The sequence below is a fragment of the Chiloscyllium plagiosum genome, unplaced genomic scaffold (assembly GCF_037043375.1).
Source record: "Chiloscyllium plagiosum isolate Xiang-an unplaced genomic scaffold, Cpla_swu_hap1 HiC_scaffold_4, whole genome shotgun sequence".
In the NCBI taxonomy this organism is placed as follows: Eukaryota; Metazoa; Chordata; class Chondrichthyes; order Orectolobiformes; family Hemiscylliidae; genus Chiloscyllium; species Chiloscyllium plagiosum.
Genome location: NW_028270142.1, coordinates 79,660,915 through 79,685,914, shown reverse-complemented (window position 1 = coordinate 79,685,914; position 25,000 = coordinate 79,660,915). Strand labels below are relative to the sequence as shown.

The following is a 25,000-nucleotide window of genomic DNA, read 5'->3' as shown; positions in this document are numbered from 1 at the left end:
GCGCGCGCGAGAGATCACGAGAGAGAGCGCAAGAGAGAGATCACGAGAGCGAGAGAGATCACGAGAGCGAGAGAGAGAGCGAGCGAGAGCGAGAGAGAGAGAGAGAGAGAGGGAGAGAGAGATCACGAGAGCGAGAGAGATCACGAGAGCGAGAGAGATCACGAGAGCGAGAGAGAGAGCGAGAGAGATCACGAGAGCGAGAGAGATCGCGAGAGCGAGAGAGATCGCGAGAGCGAGAGAGATCGCGAGAGCGAGAGATCGCGAGAGCGCGCGAGAGAGATCACAAGAGAGCGCGCGAGAGAGATCACAAGAGAGCGCGCGAGAGAGATCACAAGAGAGCGCGCGAGAGAGATCACAAGAGAGCGCGCGAGAGAGATCACAAGAGAGCGCGCGAGAGAGATCACAAGAGAGCGCGCGAGAGATATCACGAGAGAGCGCGCGAGAGATCGCGAGAGAGCGCGCGAGAGATCGCGAGAGAGATCGCGAGAGAGCGCGAGAGAGATCGCGAGAGAGAGAGAGAGAGAGAGGGAGAGAGAGAGGGAGAGAGAGAGGGAGAGAGAGAGGGAGAGAGGGAGAGAGAGATCACGAGAGCGAGAGAGATCACGAGAGCGAGAGAGATCACGAGAGCGAGAGAGATCACGAGAGCGAGAGAGAGAGCGAGAGAGATCACGAGAGCGAGAGAGATCGCGAGAGCGAGAGAGATCGCGAGAGCGAGAGAGATCGCGAGAGCGAGAGAGATCGCGAGAGAGCGCGAGAGAGATCACAAGAGAGCGCGCGAGAGAGATCACAAGAGTGCGCGCGAGAGAGATCACAAGAGAGCGCGCGAGAGAGATCACAAGAGAGCGCGCGAGAGAGATCACAAGAGAGCGCGCGAGAGAGATCACGAGAGAGCGCGCGAGAGATCGCGAGAGAGCGCGCGAGAGATCGCGAGAGAGATCGCGAGAGAGCGCGAGAGAGATCGCGAGAGAGAGAGAGAGAGAGAGAGAGGGAGAGAGGGAGAGAGAGATCACGAGAGCGAGAGAGATCACGAGAGCGAGAGAGATCACGAGAGAGAGCGCGCGAGAGAGCGCGCGAGAGAGCGCGCGAGAGAGCGCGCGAGAGAGCGCGAGAGCGAGCGCGCGCGAGAGAGAGCGCGCGAGAGAGCGCGCGCGAGAGAGAGCGCGCGAGAGAGAGAGCGCGCGAGAGAGAGCGCGCGAGAGATCGCGAGAGAGAGCGCGTGAGAGATCACGAGAGAGCGCGAGAGAGATCGCGAGATCACGAGAGCGCGAGAGATCACGAGAGCGCGCGAGATCACGAGAGCGCGCGAGATCACGAGAGCGCGCGAGATCACGAGAGCGCGCGAGATCACGAGAGCGCGCGAGATCACGAGAGCGCGCGAGATCACGAGAGCGAGCGAGATCACGAGAGCGAGCGAGAGAGATCACGCGAGCGATCACGAGAGCGAGCGAGAGAGATCACGAGAGCGAGCGAGCGAGAGAGTGAGAGAGCGCGCGTGCGCGAGAGATCGGGAGAGATCACGAGAGCGCGCGAGATCACGAGAGCGCGCGAGATCACGAGAGCGCGCGAGATCACGAGAGCGCGCGAGATCACGAGAGCGCGCGAGATCACGAGAGCGAGCGCGCGAGGTCACGAGAGCGAGCGAGAGAGATCACGAGAGAGAAAGAGCGCGCGCGAGAGATCACGAGAGAGAGAGCGCGCGAGAGATCACGAGAGAGAGCGCAAGAGAGAGATCATGAGAGCGAGAGAGATCACGAGAGAGAGAGAGAGAGCGAGAGAGATCACGAGAGCGAGAGAGATCACGAGAGCGAGAGAGATCACGAGAGCGAGAGAGATCACGAGAGCGAGAGAGATCACGAGAGCGAGAGAGATCATGAAAGAGAGAGAGATCATGAAAGAGAGAGAGAGATCACGAGAGCGAGAGAGATCACGAGAGCGAGAGAGATCACGAGAGCGAGAGAGATCACGAGAGAGAGAGAGATCACGAGAGAGAGAGAGATCACGAGAGAGAGAGAGAGATCACGAGAGAGAGAGAGATCACGAGAGAGAGAGAGATCACGAGAGAGAGAGCGAGAGAGATCACGAGAGCGAGAGAGATCGCGAGAGCGCGCGAGATCACAAGAGAGCGCGCGAGAGATCACGAGAGCGTGAGAGATCACGAGAGCGAGCGAGAGATTACGAGAGCGAGCGAGAGAGATCACGAGAGCGAGCGAGTGAAAGAGCGCGCGTGCGTGAGAGATCACGAGAGAGAGAGATCACGAGAGAGAGAGAGAGAGAGAGAGAGAACGCGCGAGAGATCGAGAGATCGCGCGAGAGATCGAGAGAGAGCGCGCGAGAGATCGAGAGAGAGCGCGCGAGAGATCGAGAGAGAGCGCGCGAGAGATCGAGAGAGAGCGCGCGAGAGATCGAGAGAGAGCGCGAGAGATCGAGAGAGAGAGCGCGCGAGAGATCGAGAGAGAGCGCGCGAGAGATCGAGAGAGAGCGCGCGAGAGATCGAGAGAGAGCGCGCGAGAGAGCGCGAGAGAGCGCGCGAGAGAGCGCGAGAGAGCGCGCGAGAGAGCGCGAGAGTGCGCGCGAGAGAGATCGCGAGAGAGAGCGCGAGAGAGAGCGCGCGAGAGATCGAGAGAGAGCGCGCGAGAGATCGAGAGAGAGCGCGCGAGAGATCGAGAGAGAGCGCGCGAGAGAGCGCGAGAGAGCGCGCGAGAGAGCGCGAGAGAGCGCGCGAGAGAGCGCGAGAGTGCGCGCGAGAGAGATCGCGAGAGAGAGCGCGAGAGAGAGCGCGAGAGAGAGCGCGAGAGAGAGCGCGAGAGAGAGCGCGAGAGAGAGCGCGAGAGAGAGCGCGAGAGAGATCGCGAGAGAGATCGCGAGAGAGATCACGAGAGATCACGAGAGAGAGAGCGCGCGAGAGATCACGAGAGAGAGCGCAAGAGAGATCACGAGAGCGAGAGAGATCACGAGAGCGAGAGAGATCACGAGAGCGAGAGAGAGCGCGCGAGAGAGCGCGAGAGAGAGCGCGCGAGAGAGCGCGCGAGAGAGCGCGAGAGAGAGCGCGCGAGAGAGCGCGAGAGAGAGCGCGCGAGAGAGCGCGCGAGAGAGCGCGAGAGAGAGCGCGAGAGAGATCGCGAGAGAGAGCGCGAGAGAGAGCGCGAGAGAGATCACGAGAGAGAGCGCGAGAGAGATCACGAGAGAGAGCGCGAGAGAGATCACGAGAGCGAGAGCGAGAGAGAGAGATCACGAGAGAGCGAGAGAGAGAGATCACGAGAGAGCGAGAGAGAGAGCGAGAGAGAGAGAGATCACGAGAGAGCGAGAGAGAGAGAGCGCGCGAGAGAGAGCGCGAGAGAGATCACGAGAGAGAGCGCGAGAGAGAGCGCGAGAGAGAGCGCGAGAGAGAGCGCGAGAGAGAGCGCGAGAGAGAGCGCGAGAGAGAGCGCGAGAGAGATCACGAGAGAGATCACGAGAGAGAGCGCGAGAGAGAGCGCGAGAGAGATCGCGAGAGAGATCGCGAGAGAGATCACGAGAGAGATCACGAGAGAGATCACGAGAGAGATCACGAGAGAGATCACGAGAGAGAGCGCGCGAGAGATCACGAGAGAGAGAGCGCGCGAGAGATCACGAGAGAGAGCGCAAGAGAGAGATCACGAGAGCGAGAGAGATCACGAGAGCGAGAGAGAGAGAGAGATCACGAGAGCGAGAGAGAGAGAGAGATCACGAGAGAGCGAGAGAGAGATCACGAGAGCGAGAGCGAGAGAGAGAGAGATCACGAGAGAGCGAGAGAGAGAGAGCGCGCGAGAGAGAGAGCGCGAGAGAGAGAGCGCGCGAGAGAGAGAGATCACAAGAGCGAGAGAGAGAGAGAGCGAGCGAGCGAGCGAGATCACGAGAGATCGCGAGAGAGAGCGCGCGCGAGATCGCGAGAGAGAGCGCGCGCGAGATCGCGAGAGAGATCGCGAGAGATCACGAGAGAGAGAGAGAGAGAGCGCGCAAGAGATCACGAGAGCAAGAGCGAGATCACGAGAGCGAGAGCGAGATCACGAGAGCGAGAGCGAGATCACGAGAGCGAGAGCGAGATCACGAGAGCGAGAGCGAGATCACGAGAGAGAGAGAGAGAGAGAACACGAGAGCGCGAGAGAGAACACGAGAGCGCGAGAGAGAGCACGAGAGCGCGGGAGAGAGCGCGAGAGATCCGGAGAGAGCGCGAGAGATCCGGAGAGAGCGCGAGAGATCCGGAGAGAGCGCGAGAGATCCGGAGAGAGCGCGAGAGATCCGGAGAGAGCGCGAGAGATCCGGAGAGAGCGCGAGAGATCCGGAGAGCGAGAGAGAGAGAGGGAGAGAGAACGAGAGAGATCACAAGAGCGAGAGAGATCACGAGAGCGAGAGCGAGGGAGAGAGAGCGAGAGAGATCACGAGAGCGAGAGAGAGCGAGAGAGATCACGAGAGCGAGAGAGAGAGAGAGAGAGATCACGAGAGCGAGAGAGAGATCGCGAGAGAGAGAGAGAGATCACGAGAGAGAGAGAGAGATCACGAGAGAGAGAGAGAGAGAGAGAGAGAGAGAGAGAGAGAGAGAGAGATCACGAGAGAGATAGAGTGATCACGAGAGAGATAGAGTGATCACGAGAGCGAGATCACGAGAGCGAGAGAGAGAGAGAGCGAGATCACGAGAGAGAGAGAGAGCGAGCGAGCGAGATCACGAGAGCGATCGCGAGAGAGAGCGCGCGAGAGAGAGCGCGCGAGAGAGAGCGCGCGAGAGAGAGCGCGCGAGAGAGAGCGCGCGAGAGAGAGCGCGCGAGAGAGAGCGCGCGAGAGAGAGCACGAGAGAGAGAGCGCGAGAGAGAGTGCGCGAGAGAGAGAGCGCGCGAGAGAGTGCGCGCGAGAGAGAGAGCGCGAGAGAGAGAGCGCGAGAGAGAGAGCGCGAGAGAGAGAGCGCGAGAGAGAGAGCGCGAGAGAGAGAGCGCGAGAGAGAGAGCGCGAGAGAGAGAGCGCGAGAGAGAGAGCACGAGAGAGAGAGCGCGAGAGAGAGTGCGCGAGAGAGAGTGCGCGAGAGAGAGAGCGCGCGAGAGAGTGCGCGCGAGAGAGAGCGCGAGAGAGAGAGCGCGAGAGAGAGAGCGCGAGAGAGAGAGCGCGAGAGAGAGAGCGCGAGAGAGAGAGCGCGAGAGAGCGCGAGAGAGAGATCGCGAGAGATCGCGAGAGAGATCGCGAGAGAGATCGCGAGAGAGAGCGCGAGAGAGAGCGCGAGAGAGAGCGCGAGAGAGAGCGCGAGAGAGAGCGCGAGAGAGAGCGCGAGAGAGAGCGCGAGAGAGAGCGCGAGAGAGATCGCGAGAGAGAGCGCGAGAGAGATCACGAGGGATCACGAGAGAGAGAGCGCGCGAGAGATCACGAGAGAGAGCGCGCGAGAGATCACGAGAGAGAGAGAGAGAGAGAGAGCGCGCAAGAGATCACGAGAGCAAGAGCGAGATCACGAGAGCAAGAGCGAGATCACGAGAGCGAGAGCGAGATCACGAGAGCGAGAGCGAGATCACGAGAGAGAGAGAGAGAGAACACGAGAGCGCGAGAGAGAACACGAGAGCGCGAGAGAGAGCACGAGAGCGCGAGAGAGAGCACGAGAGCGCGAGAGAGAGCGCGAGAGATCCGGAGAGAGCGCGAGAGATCCGGAGAGAGCGCGAGAGATCCGGAGAGAGCGCGAGAGATCCGGAGAGAGCGCGAGAGATCCGGAGAGAGCGCGAGAGATCCGGAGAGAGCGCGAGAGATCCGGAGAGAGCGCGAGAGATCCGGAGAGAGCGCGAGAGATCCGGAGAGAGCGCGAGAGATCCGGAGAGAGCGCGAGAGATCCGGAGAGAGCGCGAGAGATCCGGAGAGAGCGCGAGAGATCCGGAGAGAGCGCGAGAGATCCGGAGAGCGAGAGAGAGAGAGGGAGAGAGAACGAGAGAGATCACAAGAGCGAGAGAGATCACGAGAGCGAGAGCGAGAGAGAGGGAGAGAGAGCGAGAGAGATCACGAGAGCGAGAGAGAGAGCGAGAGAGATCACGAGAGCGAGAGAGAGAGAGAGAGAGATCACGAGAGCGAGAGAGAGATCGCGAGAGAGAGAGAGATCACGAGAGAGAGAGAGATCACGAGAGAGAGAGAGAGAGAGAGAGAGAGAGAGAGAGAGAGAGAGATCACGAGAGCGAGAGAGATCACGAGAGATCACGAGAGAGATAGAGTGATCACGAGTGCGAGATCACGAGAGCGAGAGAGAGAGAGAGCGAGATCACGAGAGAGAGAGAGAGCGCGCGAGAGAGAGAGCGCGCGAGAGAGAGCGCGCGAGAGAGAGAGCGCGCGAGAGAGAGAGCGCGCGAGAGAGAGAGCGCGCGAGAGAGAGAGCGCGCGAGAGAGAGAGCGCGCGAGAGAGAGAGCGCGCGAGAGAGAGAGCGCGCGAGAGAGAGAGCGCGCGAGAGAGAGAGCGCGCGAGAGAGAGAGCGCGCGAGAGAGAGAGCGCGCGAGAGAGAGAGCGCGCGAGAGAGAGAGCGCGCGAGAGAGAGAGCGCGCGAGAGAGAGAGCGCGCGAGAGAGAGCGCGAGAGAGAGAGCGCGAGAGAGAGAGCGCGAGAGAGAGAGCGCGAGAGAGAGAGCGCGAGAGAGAGAGCGCGAGAGAGAGAGCGCGAGAGAGAGATCGCGAGAGATCGCGAGAGAGATCGCGAGAGAGATCGCGAGAGAGAGCGCGCGAGAGAGATCACGCGAGAAATCGCGAGAGAGCGCGAGAGAGAGTGCGCGAGAGAGAGAGCGCGAGAGAGAGAGCGCGAGAGAGAGAGCGCGAGAGAGAGAGCGCGAGAGAGAGAGCGCGAGAGAGAGCGCGCGAGAGAGAGCGCGCGAGAGAGAGCGCGCGAGAGAGAGAGCGCGAGAGAGCGCGAGAGAGAGATCGCGAGAGAGATCGCGCGAGAAATCGCGAGAGATCGCGAGATATCGCGAGAGAGAGCGCGCGAGATATCGCGAGAGAGAGCGCGCGAGATATCGCGAGAGAGAGCGCGCGAGATATCGCGAGAGAGAGCGCGCGAGAGATCGCGAGAGAGCGCGCGAGAAATCGCGAGAGAGCGCGAGAGAGATCACGAGAGTGAGCGAGCGAGAGAGTGAGAGAGCGCGCGTGCGTGAGAGATCACGAGAGCGAGAGCGCGCGTGCGTGAGAGATCACGAGAGCGAGAGCGCGCGTGCGTGAGAGATCACGAGAGCGAGAGCGCGCGTGCGTGAGAGATCACGAGAGCGAGAGCGCGCGTGCGTGAGAGATCACGAGAGCGAGAGCGCGCGTGCGTGAGAGATCACGAGAGCGAGAGCGCGCGTGCGTGAGAGATCACGAGAGCGAGAGCGAGATCGCGCGAGAGATCACGAGAGCGAGAGCGAGATCACGCGAGAGCGAGATCGCGCGAGAGATCGAGAGATCGCGAGAGCGAGATCGCGCGAGAGAGCGCGAGAGCGAGATCGCGCGAGAGATCACGAGAGCGCGAGAGCGAGATCGCGCGAGAGATCACGAGAGCGCGAGAGCGAGATCGCGCGAGAGATCACGAGAGCGCGAGAGCGAGAGAGCGAGAGCGCGCGAGATCACGAGAGCGCGCGAGATCACGAGAGCGCGAGAGATCACGAGAGCGCGCGAGATCACGAGAGCGCGCGAGATCACGAGAGCGCGCGAGATCACGAGAGCGCGCGAGATCACGAGAGCGCGCGAGATCACGAGAGCGCGCGAGATCACGAGAGCGCGCGAGATCACGAGAGCGAGCGCGAGAGATCACGAGAGCGAGCGAGAGAGATCACGAGAGCGAGCGAGAGAGATCACGAGAGCGAGCGAGAGAGAGAGAGCGCGCGTGCGCGAGAGATCACGAGAGAGAGAGCGCGCGTGCGCGAGAGATCACGAGAGAGAGCGCGCGCGAGAGATCACGAGAGAGAGCGCGCGCGAGAGATCACGAGAGAGAGCGCGCGCGAGAGATCACGAGAGAGAGCGCGCGCGAGAGATCACGAGAGAGAGCGCGCGCGAGAGATCACGAGAGAGAGCGCGCGCGAGAGATCACGAGAGAGAGCGCGCGCGAGAGATCACGAGAGAGAGAGAGCGCGCGCGAGAGATCACGAGAGTGGGCGCAAGAGAGAGATCACGAGAGCGAGAGAGATCACGAGAGCGAGAGAGATCACGAGAGCGAGAGAGATCACGAGAGCGAGAGAGATCACGAGAGCGAGAGAGAGAGATCACGAGAGCGAGAGAGAGAGATCACGAGAGCGAGCGAGAGAGATCACGAGAGCGAGCGAGAGAGAGAGAGCGCGCGTGCGCGAGAGATCACGAGAGAGAGAGCGCGCGTGCGCGAGAGATCACGAGAGAGAGCGCGCGCGAGAGATCACGAGAGAGAGCGCGCGCGAGAGATCACGAGAGAGAGCGCGCGCGAGAGATCACGAGAGAGAGCGCGCGCGAGAGATCACGAGAGAGAGAGAGCGCGTGCGAGAGATCACGAGAGAGAGAGAGCGCGCGCGAGAGATCACGAGAGTGGGCGCAAGAGAGAGATCACGAGAGCGAGAGAGATCACGAGAGCGAGAGAGATCACGAGAGCGAGAGAGATCACGAGAGCGAGAGAGATCACGAGAGCGAGAGAGAGAAAGAGCGAGAGAGATCACGAGAGAGAGCGAGAGAGAGAGCGAGAGAGAGCGAGCGAGAGAGAGAGCGCGAGAGAGATCGCGAGAGAGATCGCGAGAGAGATCGCGAGAGAGATCGCGAGAGAGATCGCGAGAGAGATCGCGAGAGAGATCGCGAGAGAGATCGCGAGAGAGAGCGCGAGAGAGAGCGCGAGAGAGAGCGCGAGAGAGAGCGCGAGAGAGAGCGCGAGAGAGCGCGAGAGAGCGCGAGAGATCGCGAGAACGCGAGAGAGCGCGAGATCACGAGAGCGCGAGATCACGAGTGCGCGCGAGATCACGAGAGCGCGCGAGAGAGATCACGAGAGCGAGCGAGAGAGATCACGAGAGCGAGCGAGAGAGATCACGAGAGCGAGCGAGAGAGATCACGAGAGCGAGCGAGAGAGATCACGAGAGCGAGCGAGAGAGTTCACGAGAGCGAGCGAGCGAGAGAGTGAGAGCGCGCGTGCGCGAGAGATCACGAGAGCGAGAGAGATCGGGAGAGATCACGAGAGCGCGCGAGATCACGAGAGCGCGCGAGATCACGAGAGCGCGCGAGATCACGAGAGCGCGCGAGATCGCGAGAGATCACGAGAGCGCGAGAGATCACGAGAGCGCGAGAGATCACGAGAGCGCGAGAGATCACGAGAGCGCGAGAGATCACGAGAGCGCGAGAGATCACGAGAGCGAGCGAGAGATCACGAGAGCGAGCGAAAGAGATTACGAGAGAGAAAGAGCGCGCGCGAGAGATCACGAGAGAGAGCGCAAGAGAGAGATCACGAGAGCGAGAGAGATCACGAGAGAGAGAGAGATCACGAGAGCGAGAGAGATCACGAGAGCGAGAGAGATCACGAGAGAGAGAGAGATCACGAGAGCGAGAGAGATCACGAGAGCGATCACGAGAGCGAGAGAGATCGCGAGAGCGCGCGAGAGAGATTACGAGAGCGAGCGAGAGAGATCACGAGAGCGAGAGAGATCACGAGAGCGATCACGAGAGCGAGAGAGATCGCGAGAGCGCGCGAGAGAGATCACGAGAGCGAGCGAGAGAGATCACGAGAGCGAGCGAGAGAGATCACGAGAGCGAGCGAGCGAAAGAGCGCGCGTGCGTGAGAGATCGAGAGAGAGCACGCGCGAGAGATCGAGAGAGAGCACGCGCGAGAGATCGAGAGAGAGCACGCGCGAGAGATCGAGAGAGAGCACGCGCGAGAGATCGAGAGAGAGCACGCGCGAGAGATCGAGAGAGAGCACGCGCGAGAGATCGAGAGAGAGCACGCGCGAGAGATCGAGAGAGAGCACGCGCGAGAGATCGAGAGAGAGCACGCGCGAGAGATCGAGAGAGAGCACGCGCGAGAGATCGAGAGAGAGCACGCGCGAGAGATCGAGAGAGAGCACGCGCGAGAGATCGAGAGAGAGCACGCGCGAGAGATCGAGAGAGAGCACGCGCGAGAGATCGAGAGAGAGCACGCGCGAGAGATCGAGAGAGAGCACGCGCGAGAGATCGAGAGAGAGCACGCGCGAGAGATCGAGAGAGCGCGCGCGAGAGAGAGCGCGAGAGAGAGAGCGCGAGAGAGAGCGCGAGAGAGAGCGCGAGAGAGATCGCGAGAGAGATCACGAGAGAGATCACGAGAGAGATCACGAGAGAGATCACGAGAGAGATCACGAGAGCGAGAGCGAGATCGCGAGAGAGAGCGCGCGAGAGATCACGAGAGCGAGAGCGAGATCGCGAGAGAGAGCGCGCGAGAGATCACGAGAGCGAGAGCGATATCGCGAGAGCGAGATCGCGAGAGCGAGATCACGAGAGCGAGATCACGAGAGCGAGATCACGAGAGCGAGATCACGAGAGCGAGATCACGAGAGCGAGATCACGAGAGCGAGATCACGAGAGCGAGATCACGAGAGCGAGAGAGATCGGGAGAGATCACGAGATCGGGAGAGATCACGAGAGCGCGAGAGATCACGAGAGCGCGAGAGATCACGAGAGCGCGAGAGATCACGAGAGCGCGAGAGATCACGAGAGCGCGAGAGATCACGAGAGCGCGAGAGATCACGAGAGCGCGAGAGATCACGAGAGCGCGAGAGAGAGATCACGAGAGCGAGAGAGAGAGATCACTAGAGAGAAAGAGCGCGCGCGAGAGATCACGAGAGAGAGCGCGCGAGAGATCACGAGAGAGAGCGCGCGAGAGATCACGAGGGAGAGCGCGCGAGAGATCACGAGAGAGAGCGCGCGAGAGATCACGAGAGAGAGCGCGCGAGAGATCACGAGAGAGAGCGCAAGAGAGAGATCACGAGAGAGAGCGCAAGAGAGAGATCACGAGAGCGAGAGAGATCACGAGAGCGAGAGAGATCACGAGAGCGAGAGAGATCACGAGAGCGAGAGAGAGAGCGAGAGAGATCACGAGAGCGAGAGAGATCACGAGAGCGAGAGAGATCACGAGAGCGAGAGAGATCACGAGAGCGAGAGAGATCACGAGAGCGATCACGAGAGCGAGAGAGATCACGAGAGCGAGAGAGATCACGAGAGCGAGAGAGATCACGAGAGCGAGAGAGATCACGAGAGCGAGAGAGATCACGAGAGCGAGAGAGATCACGAGAGCGAGAGAGATCACGAGAGCGAGAGAGATCACGAGAGAGAGAGAGATCACGAGAGAGAGAGAGATCACGAGAGCGAGAGAGATCGCGAGAGCGCGCGAGATCACAAGAGAGCGCGCGAGAGAGATCATGAGAGCGAGCGCGCGAGAGAGCGCGCGAGAGAGCGCGCGAGAGAGAGCGCGAGAGAGAGCGCGAGAGAGAGCGCGAGAGAGAGCGCGAGAGAGAGCACGAGAGAGAGCGCGAGAGAGAGCGCGCGAGAGAGAGCGCGAGAGAGAGAGCGCGAGAGAGTGCGCGAGAGAGAGCGCGCGAGAGAGAGCGCGAGAGATCCGGAGAGAGCGCGAGAGATCCGGAGAGAGCGCGAGAGATCCGGAGAGCGCGAGAGATCACGAGAGCGAGAGAGATCACGAGAGCGAGAGAGATCACGAGAGCGAGCGCGAGAGATCACGAGAGCGAGAGAGATCACGAGAGCGAGCGAGAGAGATCACGAGAGCGCGCGCGTGCGCGAGAGATCAAAAGAGAGAGAGAGAGCGCGCGAGAGCGAGAGAGATCACGAGAGCGAGAGAGATCACGAGAGCGAGAGAGATCACGAGAGCGAGAGAGAGAGAGAGAGAGATCACGAGAGCGAGAGAGAGAGAGAGAGAGATCACGAGAGCGAGAGAGAGAGAGAGAGGGAGAGAGAGAGAGAGCGAGAGAGATCACGAGAGAGAGAGAGAGCGAGAGAGATCACGAGAGCGAGAGAGAGAGAGAGGGAGAGAGAGAGAGAGCGAGAGAGATCACGAGAGAGAGAGAGAGCGAGAGAGATCACGAGAGATCACGAGAGCGAGAGAGATCACGAGAGATCACGAGAGCGAGAGAGATCACGAGAGATCACGAGAGCGAGAGAGATCACGAGAGCGAGAGAGATCACGAGAGCGAGAGAGATCACGAGAGCGAGAGAGATCACGAGAGCGAGAGAGATCACGAGAGCGAGAGCGATCACGAGAGCGAGAGCGATCGCGAGAGCGATCACGAGAGCGAGAGATCACGAGAGCGAGAGATCACGAGAGCGAGAGATCACGAGAGCGAGAGATCACGAGAGCGAGAGATCACGAGAGCGAGAGATCACGAGAGAGAGAGATCACGAGAGAGAGAGATCACGAGAGAGAGAGATCACGAGAGCGAGAGAGATCACGAGAGCGATCACGAGAGCGAGCGAGAGAGATCACGAGAGCGAGCGAGAGAGATCACGAGAGCGAGCGAGCGAAAGAGCGCGCGTGCGTGAGAGATCACGAGAGCACGCGCGAGAGATCGAGAGAGAGCACGCGCGAGAGATCGAGAGAGAGCACGCGCGAGAGATCGAGAGAGAGCACGCGCGAGAGATCGAGAGAGAGCACGCGCGAGAGATCGAGAGAGAGCACGCGCGAGAGATCGAGAGAGAGCACGCGCGAGAGATCGAGAGAGAGCACGCGCGAGAGATCGAGAGAGAGCACGCGCGAGAGATCGAGAGAGAGCACGCGCGAGAGATCGAGAGAGAGCACGCGCGAGAGATCGAGAGAGAGCGCGCGCGAGAGATCGAGAGAGAGCACGCGCGAGAGATCGAGAGAGAGCGCGCGTGAGAGATCGAGAGAGAGCACGCGCGAGAGATCGAGAGAGAGCGCGCGCGAGAGATCGAGAGAGAGCGCGCGCGAGAGATCGAGAGAGAGCGCGCGCGAGAGATCGAGAGAGAGCGCGCGCGAGAGATCGAGAGAGAGCGCGCGCGAGAGATCGAGAGAGAGCGCGCGCGAGAGATCGAGAGAGAGCGCGCGCGAGAGATCGAGAGAGAGCGCGCGCGAGAGATCGAGAGAGAGCACGCGCGAGAGATCGAGAGAGAGCGCGCGCGAGAGATCGAGAGAGAGCGCGCGCGAGAGATCGAGAGAGAGCGCGCGCGAGAGATCGCGAGAGCGCGCGCGTGAGATCGCGAGAGCGCGCGCGAGAGATCGCGAGAGCGCGCGCGAGAGATCGCGAGAGCGCGCGCGAGAGATCGCGAGAGCGCGCGCGAGAGATCGCGAGAGAGCGCGCGCGAGAGATCGCGAGAGAGCGCGAGAGAGCGCGCGAGAGAGCGCGCGAGAGAGCGCGCGAGAGAGCGCGCGAGAGAGCGCGAGAGAGAGCGCGAGAGAGAGCGCGCGAGAGAGCGCGCGAGAGAGCGCGCGAGAGAGCGCGCGAGAGAGCGCGCGAGAGAGAGCGCGAGAGAGAGCGCGAGAGAGATCGCGAGAGAGATCACGAGAGATCACGAGAGAGATCACGAGAGAGATCACGAGAGCGAGAGCGAGATCGCGAGAGAGAGCGCGCGAGAGATCACGAGAGCGAGAGCGAGATCGCGAGAGAGAGCGCGCGAGAGATCACGAGAGCGAGAGCGAGATCGCGAGAGCGAGATCGCGAGAGCGAGATCACGAGAGCGAGATCACGAGAGCGAGATCACGAGAGCGAGATCACGAGAGCGAGATCACGAGAGCGAGATCACGAGAGCGAGATCACGAGAGCGAGATCACGAGAGCGAGATCACGAGAGCGAGAGAGATCGGGAGAGATCACGAGATCGGGAGAGATCACGAGAGCGCGAGAGATCACGAGAGCGCGAGAGATCACGAGAGCGCGAGAGATCACGAGAGCGCGAGAGATCACGAGAGCGCGAGAGATCACGAGAGCGCGAGAGATCACGAGAGCGCGAGAGATCACGAGAGCGCGAGAGAGAGATCACGAGAGCGCGAGAGAGAGATCACTAGAGAGAAAGAGCGCGCGCGAGAGATCACGAGAGAGAGCGCGCGAGAGATCACGAGAGAGAGCGCGCGAGAGATCACGAGAGAGAGCGCAAGAGAGAGATCACGAGAGAGAGCGCAAGAGAGAGATCACGAGAGAGAGCGCAAGAGAGAGATCACGAGAGAGAGCGCAAGAGAGAGATCACGAGAGAGAGCGCAAGAGAGAGATCACGAGAGCGAGAGAGATCACGAGAGCGAGAGAGATCACGAGAGAGAGAGAGAGATCACGAGAGAGAGAGAGAGAGAGAGATCACGAGAGCGAGAGAGATCACGAGAGCGAGAGAGATCACGAGAGCGAGAGAGATCACGAGAGCGAGAGAGATCACGAGAGCGAGAGAGATCACGAGAGCGAGAGAGATCACGAGAGAGAGAGAGATCACGAGAGAGAGAGAGATCACGAGAGCGATCACGAGAGCGAGAGAGATCACGAGAGCGAGAGATCACGAGAGCGAGAGATCACGAGAGCGAGAGATCACGAGAGCGAGAGAGATCACGAGAGCGAGAGAGATCACGAGAGCGAGAGAGATCACGAGAGAGAGAGAGATCACGAGAGCGATCACGAGAGCGAGAGAGATCGCGAGAGCGCGCGAGATCACAAGAGAGCGCGCGAGAGAGATCATGAGAGCGAGCGCGCGAGAGAGCGCGAGAGAGAGCGCGCGAGAGAGCGCGCGAGAGAGCGCGCGAGAGAGCGCGCGAGAGAGCGCGAGAGAGAGCGCGAGAGAGAGCGCGAGAGAGAGCGCGAGAGAGAGCGCGCGAGAGAGCGCGCGAGAGAGCGCGCGAGAGAGAGCGCGAGAGATCCGGAGAGAGCGCGAGAGATCCGGAGAGAGCGCGAGAGATCCGGAGAGAGCGCGAGAGATCCGGAGAGAGCGCGAGAGATCACGAGAGCGAGAGAGATCACGAGAGCGAGCGAGAGAGATCACGAGAGCGCGCGCGTGCGCGAGAGATCAAAAGAGAGAGAGAGAGCGCGCGAGAGAGAGAGAGACAGATCACGAGAGCGAGAGAGATCACGAGAGCGAGAGAGATCACGAGAGCGAGAGAGATCACGAGAGAGAGAGAGAGATCACGAGAGAGAGAGAGAGATCACGAGAGAGAGAGAGAGAGAGAGATCACGAGAGCGAGAGAGATCACGAGAGCGAGAGAGATCACGAGAGCGAGAGAGATCACGAGAGCGAGAGAGATCACGAGAGCGAGAGAGATCACGAGAGCGAGAGAGATCACGAGAGCGAGAGAGATCACGAGAGCGAGAGAGATCACGAGAGAGAGAGAGATCACGAGAGCGATCACGAGAGCGAGAGAGATCGCGAGAGCGAGAGAGATCACGAGAGCGAGAGATCACGAGAGCGAGAGATCACGAGAGCGAGAGAGATCACGAGAGCGAGAGAGATCACGAGAGCGAGAGAGATCACGAGAGAGAGAGAGATCACGAGAGCGATCACGAGAGCGAGAGAGATCGCGAGAGCGCGCGAGATCACAAGAGAGCGCGCGAGAGAGATCATGAGAGCGAGCGCGCGAGAGAGCGCGAGAGAGAGCGCGCGAGAGAGCGCGCGAGATCCGGAGAGAGCGCGAGAGATCCGGAGAGAGCGCGAGAGATCACGAGAGCGAGAGAGATCACGAGAGCGAGCGAGAGAGATCACGAGAGCGCGCGCGTGCGCGAGAGATCAAAAGAGAGAGAGAGAGCGCGCGAGAGAGAGAGAGACAGATCACGAGAGCGAGAGAGATCACGAGAGCGAGAGAGATCACGAGAGCGAGAGAGATCACGAGAGCGAGAGAGATCACGAGAGCGAGAGAGAGAGAGAGAGATCACGAGAGCGAGAGAGAGAGAGAGAGATCACGAGAGCGAGAGAGAGAGAGAGAGATCACGAGAGCGAGAGAGAGAGAGAGAGAGAGATCACGAGAGCGAGAGAGAGAGAGAGGGAGAGAGAGAGAGAGAGCGAGAGAGATCACGAGAGAGAGAGAGAGCGAGAGAGATCACGAGAGCGAGAGAGATCACGAGAGAGAGAGAGAGCGAGAGAGATCACGAGAGAGAGAGAGAGCGAGAGAGATCACGAGAGAGAGAGAGAGCGAGAGAGATCACGAGAGCGAGAGAGATCACGAGAGCGAGAGAGATCACGAGAGCGAGAGAGATCACGAGAGCGAGAGAGATCACGAGAGCGAGAGCGATCACGAGAGCGAGAGATCACGAGAGCGAGAGATCACGAGAGCGAGAGATCACGAGAGCGAGAGATCACGAGAGCGAGAGAGAGATCACGAGAGCGAGAGAGAGATCACGAGAGCGAGAGAGATCACGAGAGAGAGATCATGAGAGCGAGAGAGAGAGCGAGATCACGAGAGCGAGAGAGAGAGCGCGCGAGAGAGAGCGCGCGAGAGAGAGCGCGCGAGAGAGCGCGAGAGAGAGCGCGAGAGAGAGCGCGCGCGAGAGAGAGCGCGCGAGAGAGAGCGCGCGAGAGAGAGCGCGCGAGAGAGAGCGCGCGAGAGAGAGCGAGCGCGAGAGAGAGAGCGCGAGAGAGAGAGCGCGAGAGAGAGAGCGCGAGAGAGAGAGCGCGAGAGAGAGAGCGCGAGAGAGAGAGCGCGAGAGAGAGAGAGAGCGCGAGAGAGAGAGAGAGCGCGAGAGAGAGAGAGCGCGAGAGAGAGAGAGCGCGAGAGAGAGAGAGCGCGAGAGAGAGAGAGCGCGAGAGAGAGCGCGAGAGAGAGAGCGCGAGAGAGAGAGCGCGAGAGAGAGAGCGCGAGAGAGAGAGCGCGAGAGAGAGAGCGCGAGAGAGAGAGCGCGCGAGAGAGAGCGCGCGAGAGAGAGCGCGCGAGAGAGAGCGCGCGAGAGAGAGCGCGCGAGAGAGAGCGCGCGAGAGAGAGCGCGCGAGAGAGAGCGCGCGAGAGAGAGCGCGCTAGAGAGAGCGCGCTAGAGAGAGCGCGAGAGAGAGAGCGCGAGAGAGAGCGCGAGAGAGAGCGCGAGAGAGAGAGCGCGAGAGAGAGAGCGCGAGAGAGAGAGCGCGAGAGAGAGAGCGCGAGAGAGAGAGAGCGCGAGAGAGAGAGCGCGAGAGAGAGAGCGCGAGAGAGAGAGCGCGAGAGATCGCGCGAGAAATCGCGAGAGAGATCGCGAGAGATCGCGCGAGAAATCGCGAGAGAGATCGCGAGAGAGCGCGCGAGATATCGCGAGAGAGAGCGCGCGAGATATCGCGAGAGTGAGCGCGCGAGATATCGCGAGAGTGAGCGCGCGAGATATCGCGAGTGAGCGCGCGAGATATCGCGAGAGAGAGCGCGCGAGATATCGCGAGAGAGAGCGCGCGAGATATCGCGAGAGAGAGCGCGCGAGATATCGCGAGAGAGAGCGCGCGAGAGATCGCGAGAGAGCGCGCGAGAGATCACGAGAGCGCGCGAGAGATCACGAGAGCGCGCGAGAGATCACGAGAGCGCGCGAGAGATCACGAGAGCGCGCGAGAGAGCGCGAGATCACGAGAGAGCACGAGATCGAGACCATGCGAGATCACGAGAGCGCGCGAGAGAGATCACGAGAGCGAGCGAGCGAGAGAGAGCGAGAGCGCGCGTGCGTGAGAGGTCACGAGAGCGAGAGCGCGCGTGCGTGAGAGATCACGAGAGCGAGAGCGCGCGTGCGTGAGAGATCACGAGAGCGAGCGTGCGTGAGAGATCACGAGAGCGAGAGCGCGCGTGCGAGAGAGATCACGAGAGCGAGAGCGCGCGTGCGTGAGAGATCACGAGAGCGAGAGCGAGAGCGAGATCGCGCGAGAGATCACGAGAGCGAGATCGCGATCGCGAGAGCGAGATCGCGAGAGCACGAGATCGCGAGAGCACGAGATCGCGAGAGCGAGATCGCGAGAGCACGAGAGCACGAGAGCGTGATCAAGAGATCACGAGAGCGCGCGAGATCACGAGAGCGCGCGAGATCACGAGAGCGCGAGAGATCACGAGAGCGCGAGAGATCACGAGAGCGCGAGAGATCACGAGAGCGCGAGAGATCACGAGAGCGAGCGAGAGAGATCACGAGAGCGAGCGAGAGAGATCACGAGAGCGAGCGAGAGAGATCACGAGAGCGCGCGTGCGCGAGAGAGCGCGCGTGCGCGAGAGATCACGAGAGAGAGAGAGAGCGCGCGAGAGATCACGAGAGAGAGAGAGAGCGCGCGAGAGATCACGAGAGAGAGAGAGAGCGCGCGAGAGATCACGAGAGAGAGAGAGAGCGCGCGAGAGATCACGAGAGAGGGCGCAAGAGAGAGATCACGAGAGCGAGAGAGATCACGAGAGCGAGAGATCACGAGAGAGAGCGAGAGAGATCACGAGAGAGAGCGAGAGAGATCACGAGAGAGAGCGAGAGAGATCACGAGAGAGAGCGAGAGAGAGAGAGAGATCACGAGAGAGAGAGAGCGCGCGAGAGCGCGCGAGCGAGAGCGCGCGAGCGAGAGAGCGCGAGCGAGAGCGCGCGAGCGAGAGAGCGCGAGCGAGAGAGCGCGAGCGAGAGAGCGCGAGAGAGAGAGCGCGAGAGAGAGAGCGCGAGAGAGCGCGAGAGAGATCGCGAGAGAGAGCGCGAGAGAGAGCGCGAGAGAGATCGCGAGAGAGATCGCGAGAGAGATCGCGAGAGAGATCGCGAGAGAGATCGCGAGAGAGCGCGAGAGATCGCGAGAGATCGCGAGAACGCGCGAGATCACAAGAGCGTGCGAGATCACAAGAGCGTGCGAGATCACGAGTGCGCGCGAGATCACGAGAGCGCGCGAGATCACGAGAGCGCGCGAGAGAGATCACGAGAGCGAGCGAGAGCGATCACGAGAGCGAGCGAGAGTTCACGAGAGCGAGCGAGAGAGTTCACGAGAGCGAGCGAGCGAGAGAGTGAGAGCGAGCGAGCGAGCGAGAGCGCGCGTGCGCGAGAGATCACGAGAGAGAGAGCGCGCGAGAGATCACGAGACCGAGAGAGCGCGCGAGAGATCACGAGAGCGCGAGAGATCACGAGAGCGCGAGAGATCACGAGAGAGCGCGAGAGATCACGAGAGAGCGCGAGAGATCACGAGAGAGCGCGAGAGATCACGAGAGATCACGAGAGCGATAGAGATCACGAGAGCGAGCGCGAGAGATCACGAGAGCGAGCGCGAGAGATCACGAGAGCGAGCGCGAGAGATCACGAGAGCGAGCGCGAGAGATCACGAGAGCGAGCGCAAGAGATCACGAGAGCGAGCGCAAGAGATCACGAGAGCGAGCGCAAGAGATCACGAGAGCGAGCGCAAGAGATCACGAGAGCGAGCGCAAGAGATCACGAGAGCGAGCGCAAGAGATCGCGAGAGAGATCACGAGAGCGAGAGAGCGAGAGAGATCACGAGAGCGAGAGAGATCACGAGAGCGAGAGAGATCACGAGAGCGAGAGAGATCACGAGAGCGAGAGAGATCACGAGAGCGAGAGAGAGAGAGAGAGCGAGATCACGAGAGAGAGAGAGATCACGAGAGAGCGAGTGAGATCGCGAGAGAGAGCGCGAGAGAGAGCGCGAGAGAGAGCGCGAGAGAGAGCGCGAGAGAGAGCGCGAGAGAGAGCGCGAGAGAGAGCGCGAGAGAGAGCGCGAGAGAGAGCGCGAGAGCGCGAGAGAGAGCGCGAGAGAGATCGCGAGAGAGATCGCGAGAGAGATCGCGAGAGAGCGCGAGAGAGATCGCGAGAGAGCGCGCGAGAGATCGCGAGAGAGCGCGAGAGATCGCGAGAACGCGCGAGATCACAAGAGCGTGCGAGATCACGAGTGCGTGCGAGATCACGAAAGCGCGCGAGATCACGAGACCGCGCGAGATCACGAGAGCGCGCGAGATCACGAGAGCGAGAGAGATCACGAGAGCGAGAGAGATCACGAGAGCGAGAGAGATCACGAGAGCGCGCGAGAGAGATCACGAGAGCGAGCGAGATCACGAGACCGCGCGAGATCACGAGAGCGCGCGAGATCACGAGAGCGAGAGAGATCACGAGAGCGAGAGAGATCACGAGAGCGAGAGAGATCACGAGAGCGCGCGAGAGAGATCACGAGAGCGAGCGAGAGAGATCACGAGAGCGAGCGAGAGAGATCACGAGAGCGAGCGAGAGAGATCGCGAGAGAGAGAGAGAGAGAGAGAGATCGAGAGAGAGAGATCGAGAGAGAGAGATCGAGAGAGAGAGATCGAGAGAGAGAGATCGAGAGAGAGAGAGCGAGAGAGATCACGAGAGCGAGAGAGATCACGAGAGCGAGAGAGATCACGAGAGCGAGAGAGATCACGAGAGCGAGAGAGATCACGAGAGCGAGAGAGAGAGAGAGAGCGAGATCACGAGAGAGAGAGAGATCACGAGAGAGCGAGTGAGATCGCGAGAGAGAGCGAGAGAGAGCGCGAGAGAGAGCGCGAGAGAGAGCGCGAGAGAGAGCGCGAGAGAGAGCGCGAGAGAGAGCGCGAGAGAGAGCGCGAGAGAGAGCGCGAGAGAGAGCGCGAGAGAGAGCGCGAGAGAGAGCGCGAGAGAGAGCGCGAGAGAGAGCGCGAGAGAGAGCGCGAGAGCGCGAGAGAGAGCGCGAGAGAGATCGCGAGAGAGATCGCAAGAGAGATCGCGAGAGAGATCGCGAGAGAGCGCGAGAGAGATCGCGAGAGAGCGCGCGAGAGATCGCGAGAGAGCGCGAGAGATCGCGAGAACGCGCGAGATCACAAGAGCGTGCGAGATCACGAGTGCGTGCGAGATCACGAAAGCGCGCGAGATCACGAGACCGCGCGAGATCACGAGAGCGCGCGAGATCACGAGAGCGAGAGAGATCACGAGAGCGAGAGAGATCACGAGAGCGAGAGAGATCACGAGAGCGAGAGAGATCACGAGAGCGCGCGAGAGAGATCACGAGAGCGAGCGAGATCACGAGACCGCGCGAGATCACGAGAGCGCGCGAGATCACGAGAGCGCGCGAGATCACGAGAGCGCGCGAGATCACGAGAGCGCGCGAGATCACGAGAGCGAGAGAGATCACGAGAGCGAGAGAGATCACGAGAGCGCGCGAGAGAGATCACGAGAGCGCGCGAGAGAGATCACGAGAGCGAGCGAGAGAGATCACGAGAGCGAGCGAGAGAGATCGCGAGAGAGAGAGAGAGAGAGAGAGAGATCGAGAGAGAGAGATCGAGAGAGAGAGATCGAGAGAGAGAGATCGAGAGAGAGAGATCGAGAGAGAGAGATCGAGAGAGAGAGATCGAGAGAGAGAGATCGAGAGAGAGAGATCGAGAGAGAGAGATCGAGAGAGAGAGATCGAGAGAGAGAGATCGAGAGATCGAGATCGAGAGATCGAGATCGAGAGATCGAGATCGAGAGATCGAGAGAGAGAGATCGAGAGAGAGAGATCGAGAGAGAGAGATCGAGAGAGAGAGATCGAGAGAGAGAGATCGAGAGAGAGAGATCGAGCGAGCGAGAGCGCGCGTGTGCGAGAGATCACGAGAGAGAGAGAGCGCGCGCGAGAGATCACGAGAGAGAGAGAGCGCGCGCGAGAGATCACGAGAGAGAGAGAGCACGCGCGAGAGATCACGAGAGAGAGAGAGCGCGCGAGAGATCACGAGAGCGCGCGAGAGATCACGAGAGCGCGCGAGAGATCACGAGAGCGCGCGAGAGATCACGAGAGCGCGCGAGAGATCACGAGAGCGCGCGAGAGATCACGAGAGCGCGCGAGAGAGCGCGAGATCACGAGAGAGCACGAGATCACGAGAGAGCACGAGATCGAGATCACGAGAGCGCGCGAGAGAGATCACGAGAGCGAGCGAGCGAGAGAGTGAGAGAGCGCGCGTGCGTGAGAGATCACGAGAGCGAGAGCGCGCGTGCGTGAGAGATCACGAGAGCGAGAGCGCGCGTGCGTGAGAGATCACGAGAGCGAGAGCGCGCGTGCGTGAGAGATCACGAGAGCGAGAGCGCGCGTGCGTGAGAGATCACGAGAGCGAGAGCGCGCGTGCGTGAGAGATCACGAGAGCGAGAGCGCGCGTGCGTGAGAGATCACGAGAGCGAGAGCGAGATCGCGCGAGAGATCACGAGAGCGAGATCGCGAGAGCGAGATCACGAGAGCGAGATCGCGAGAGCGCGCGAGATCGCGAGAGCGAGATCGCGAGAGCGCGCGAGATCACGAGAGCGCGCGAGATCACGAGAGCGCGCGAGATCACGAGAGCGAGCGAGAGAGATCACGAGAGCGCGCGTGCGCGAGAGAGCGCGCGTGCGCGAGAGATCACGAGAGAGAGAAAGAGAGAGAGCGCGCGAGAGATCACGAGAGAGGGCGCAAGAGAGAGATCACGAGAGCGAGAGAGATCACGAGAGCGAGAGAGATCACGAGAGCGAGAGAGATCACGAGAGCGAGAGAGATCACGAGAGCGAGAGAGATCACGAGAGCGAGAGAGAGAGATCACGAGAGAGAGCGAGAGAGAGAGCGAGAGAGAGCGCGAGAGAGAGCGCGCGAGAGAGCGCGCGAGAGAGCGCGCGAGAGAGCGCGCGAGAGAGCGCGCGAGAGAGCGCGCGAGAGAGCGCGCGAGAGAGCGCGCGAGAGAGCGCGCGAGAGAGCGCGCGAGAGAGAGCGCGAGAGAGAGCGCGAGAGAGAGCGCGAGAGAGAGCGCGAGAGAGAGCGCGAGAGAGAGCGCGAGAGAGCGCGCGAGAGCGCGCGAGAGAGCGCGAGAGAGCGCGAGAGAGCGCGCGAGAGCGCGCGAGAGCGCGCGAGAGAGCGCGAGCGAGAGCGCGAGAGAGAGCGCGAGAGAGAGCGCGAGAGAGAGCGCGCGAGCGAGAGCGCGAGCGAGAGAGCGCGAGAGAGCGCGAGAGAGCGCGAGAGAGCGCGAGAGAGAGCGCGAGAGAGAGCGCGAGAGAGAGCGCGAGAGAGAGCGCGAGAGAGCGCGAGATCACAAGAGCGTGCGAGATCACGAGTGCGTGCGAGATCACGAGAGCGCGCGAGAGTGATCACGAGAGCGAGCGAGAGAGATCACGAGAGCGAGCGAGAGAGATCACGAGAGCGAGCGAGCGATCACGAGAGCGAGCGAGAGTTCACGAGAGCGAGCGAGAGAGTTCACGAGAGCGAGCGAGCGAGCGAGTGAGAGCGCACGTGCGCGAGAGAGAGCGCGCGAGAGATCACGAGCGCGCGAGAGATCACGAGAGCGCGAGAGATCACGAGAGCGCGAGAGATCACGAGAGCGCGAGAGATCACGAGAGCGCGAGAGATCACGAGAGATCACGAGAGCGCGAGAGATCACGAGAGCGATAGAGATCACGAGAGCGATAGAGATCACGAGAGCGATAGAGATCACGAGAGCGATAGAGATCACGAGAGCGAGCGCGAGAGCGCGAGAGATCACGAGAGCGAGCGCGAGAGATCACGAGAGCGAGCGCGAGAGATCACGAGAGCGAGCGCGAGAGATCACGAGAGCGAGCGCGAGAGATCACGAGAGCGAGCGCGAGAGATCACGAGAGCGAGCGCAAGAGATCGCGAGAGAGATCACGAGAGCGAGAGAGAGATCACGAGAGCGAGCGAGAGAGATCACGAGAGCGAGAGAGATCACGAGAGCGAGAGAGATCACGAGAGAGAGAGAGATCACGAGAGAGAGAGAGCGAGAGAGAGCACGAGAGAGAGAGAGATCACGAGAGAGCGAGAGAGATCGCGAGAGAGAGTGCGCGAGAGAGCGCGAGAGATCGCGAGAGAGAGAGCACGAGAGAGAGCGCGAGAGAGAGAGCGCGAGAGAGAGCGCGAGAGAGAGCGCGAGAGAGAGCGCGAGAGAGAGCGCGAGAGAGAGCGCGAGAGAGAGCGCGAGAGAGAGCGCGAGAGAGAGCGCGAGAGAGAGCGCGAGAGAGAGCGCGAGAGAGAGCGCGAGAGAGAGCGCGAGAGAGAGCGCGAGAGAGAGCGCGAGAGAGATCGCGAGAGAGATCGCGAGAGAGATCGCGAGAGAGCGCGAGAGATCGCGAGAACGCGCGAGATCACAAGAGCGTGCGAGATCACGAGTGCGCGCGAGATCACGAGAGCGCGCGAGATCACGAGAGCGCGCGAGATCACGAGAGCGCGCGAGATCGCGAGAGAGATCACGAGAGCGAGAGAGAGAGATCACGAGAGCGAGAGAGAGAGATCACGAGAGCGAGAGAGATCACGAGAGCGAGAGAGATCACGAGAGCGAGCGCAAGAGATCGCGAGAGAGATCACGAGAGCGAGAGAGAGAGATCACGAGAGCGAGAGAGATCACGAGAGCGAGAGAGATCACGAGAGCGAGAGAGATCACGAGAGCGAGAGAGATCACGAGAGAGAGAGAGATCACGAGAGAGAGAGATCACGAGAGAGAGAGAGCGAGAGAGAGCACGAGAGAGAGAGAGATCACGAGAGAGCGAGAGAGAGCGCGAGAGAGCGCGAGAGAGAGCGCGAGAGAGAGCGCGAGAGAGAGCGCGAGAGAGAGCGCGAGAGAGAGCGCGAGAGAGAGCGCGAGAGAGAGCGCGAGAGAGAGCGCGAGAGAGATCGCGAGAGAGATCGCGAGAGAGCGCGAGAGATCGCGAGAACGCGCGAGATCACAAGAGCGTGCGAGATCACGAGTGCGCGCGAGATCACGAGAGCGCGCGAGATCACGAGAGCGCGCGAGATCACGAGAGCGCGCGAGATCACGAGAGCGAGCGCAAGAGATCACGAGAGCGAGCGAGAGAGATCGCGAGAGAGAGAGATAGAGAGAGAGAGATCGAGATCGAGAGATCGAGAGAGATCGAGAGAGATCGAGAGAGATCGAGAGAGATCGAGAGAGATCGAGAGAGATCGAGAGAGATCGAGAGAGATCGAGAGAGATCGAGAGAGAGCGCGAGCGAGAGCGCGCGTGTGCGAGAGAGCGCGAGCGAGAGCGCGCGTGTGCGAGAGATCACGAGAGAGAGCGAGAGCGCGCGAGAGATCACGAGAGCGAGAGAGCGCGCGAGAGATCACGAGAGCGAGAGAGCGCGCGAGAGATCACGAGAGCGAGAGAGCGCGCGAGAGATCACGAGAGCGAGAGAGCGCGCGAGAGATCACGAGAGCGAGAGAGCGCGCGAGAGATCACGAGAGCGAGAGCGCGAGAGCGCGAGAGATCACGAGAGC

The 25,000-nt window shown here is 61.2% G+C and overlaps 2 protein-coding genes across 5 annotated transcripts in view; one reads left to right on the top strand and one right to left on the bottom strand.

The window, feature by feature from the left end:
• rb1cc1 (RB1-inducible coiled-coil 1) overlaps positions 1-25,000 on the bottom strand; it is a 311,576-nt gene that overhangs the window by 150,586 nt on the left and 135,990 nt on the right. The window lies entirely within an intron of this gene.
• LOC148150174 (uncharacterized) overlaps positions 4,982-25,000 on the top strand; it is a gene marked incomplete at both ends in the record, with an annotated part of 25,661 nt that continues 5,642 nt past the window's right edge. Inside the window, 12 exon segments of the mRNA XM_087985801.1 lie at positions 4,982-5,414; positions 5,960-6,200; positions 6,246-6,568; positions 6,606-6,732; positions 8,337-8,836; positions 9,186-9,385; positions 9,388-9,604; positions 19,991-20,464; positions 20,467-20,548; positions 20,678-20,776; positions 20,898-21,360; positions 21,440-21,502. Coding sequence (XP_087841927.1) covers positions 4,982-5,414; positions 5,960-6,200; positions 6,246-6,568; positions 6,606-6,732; positions 8,337-8,836; positions 9,186-9,385; positions 9,388-9,604; positions 19,991-20,464; positions 20,467-20,548; positions 20,678-20,776; positions 20,898-21,360; positions 21,440-21,502 — 3,222 coding nt within the window.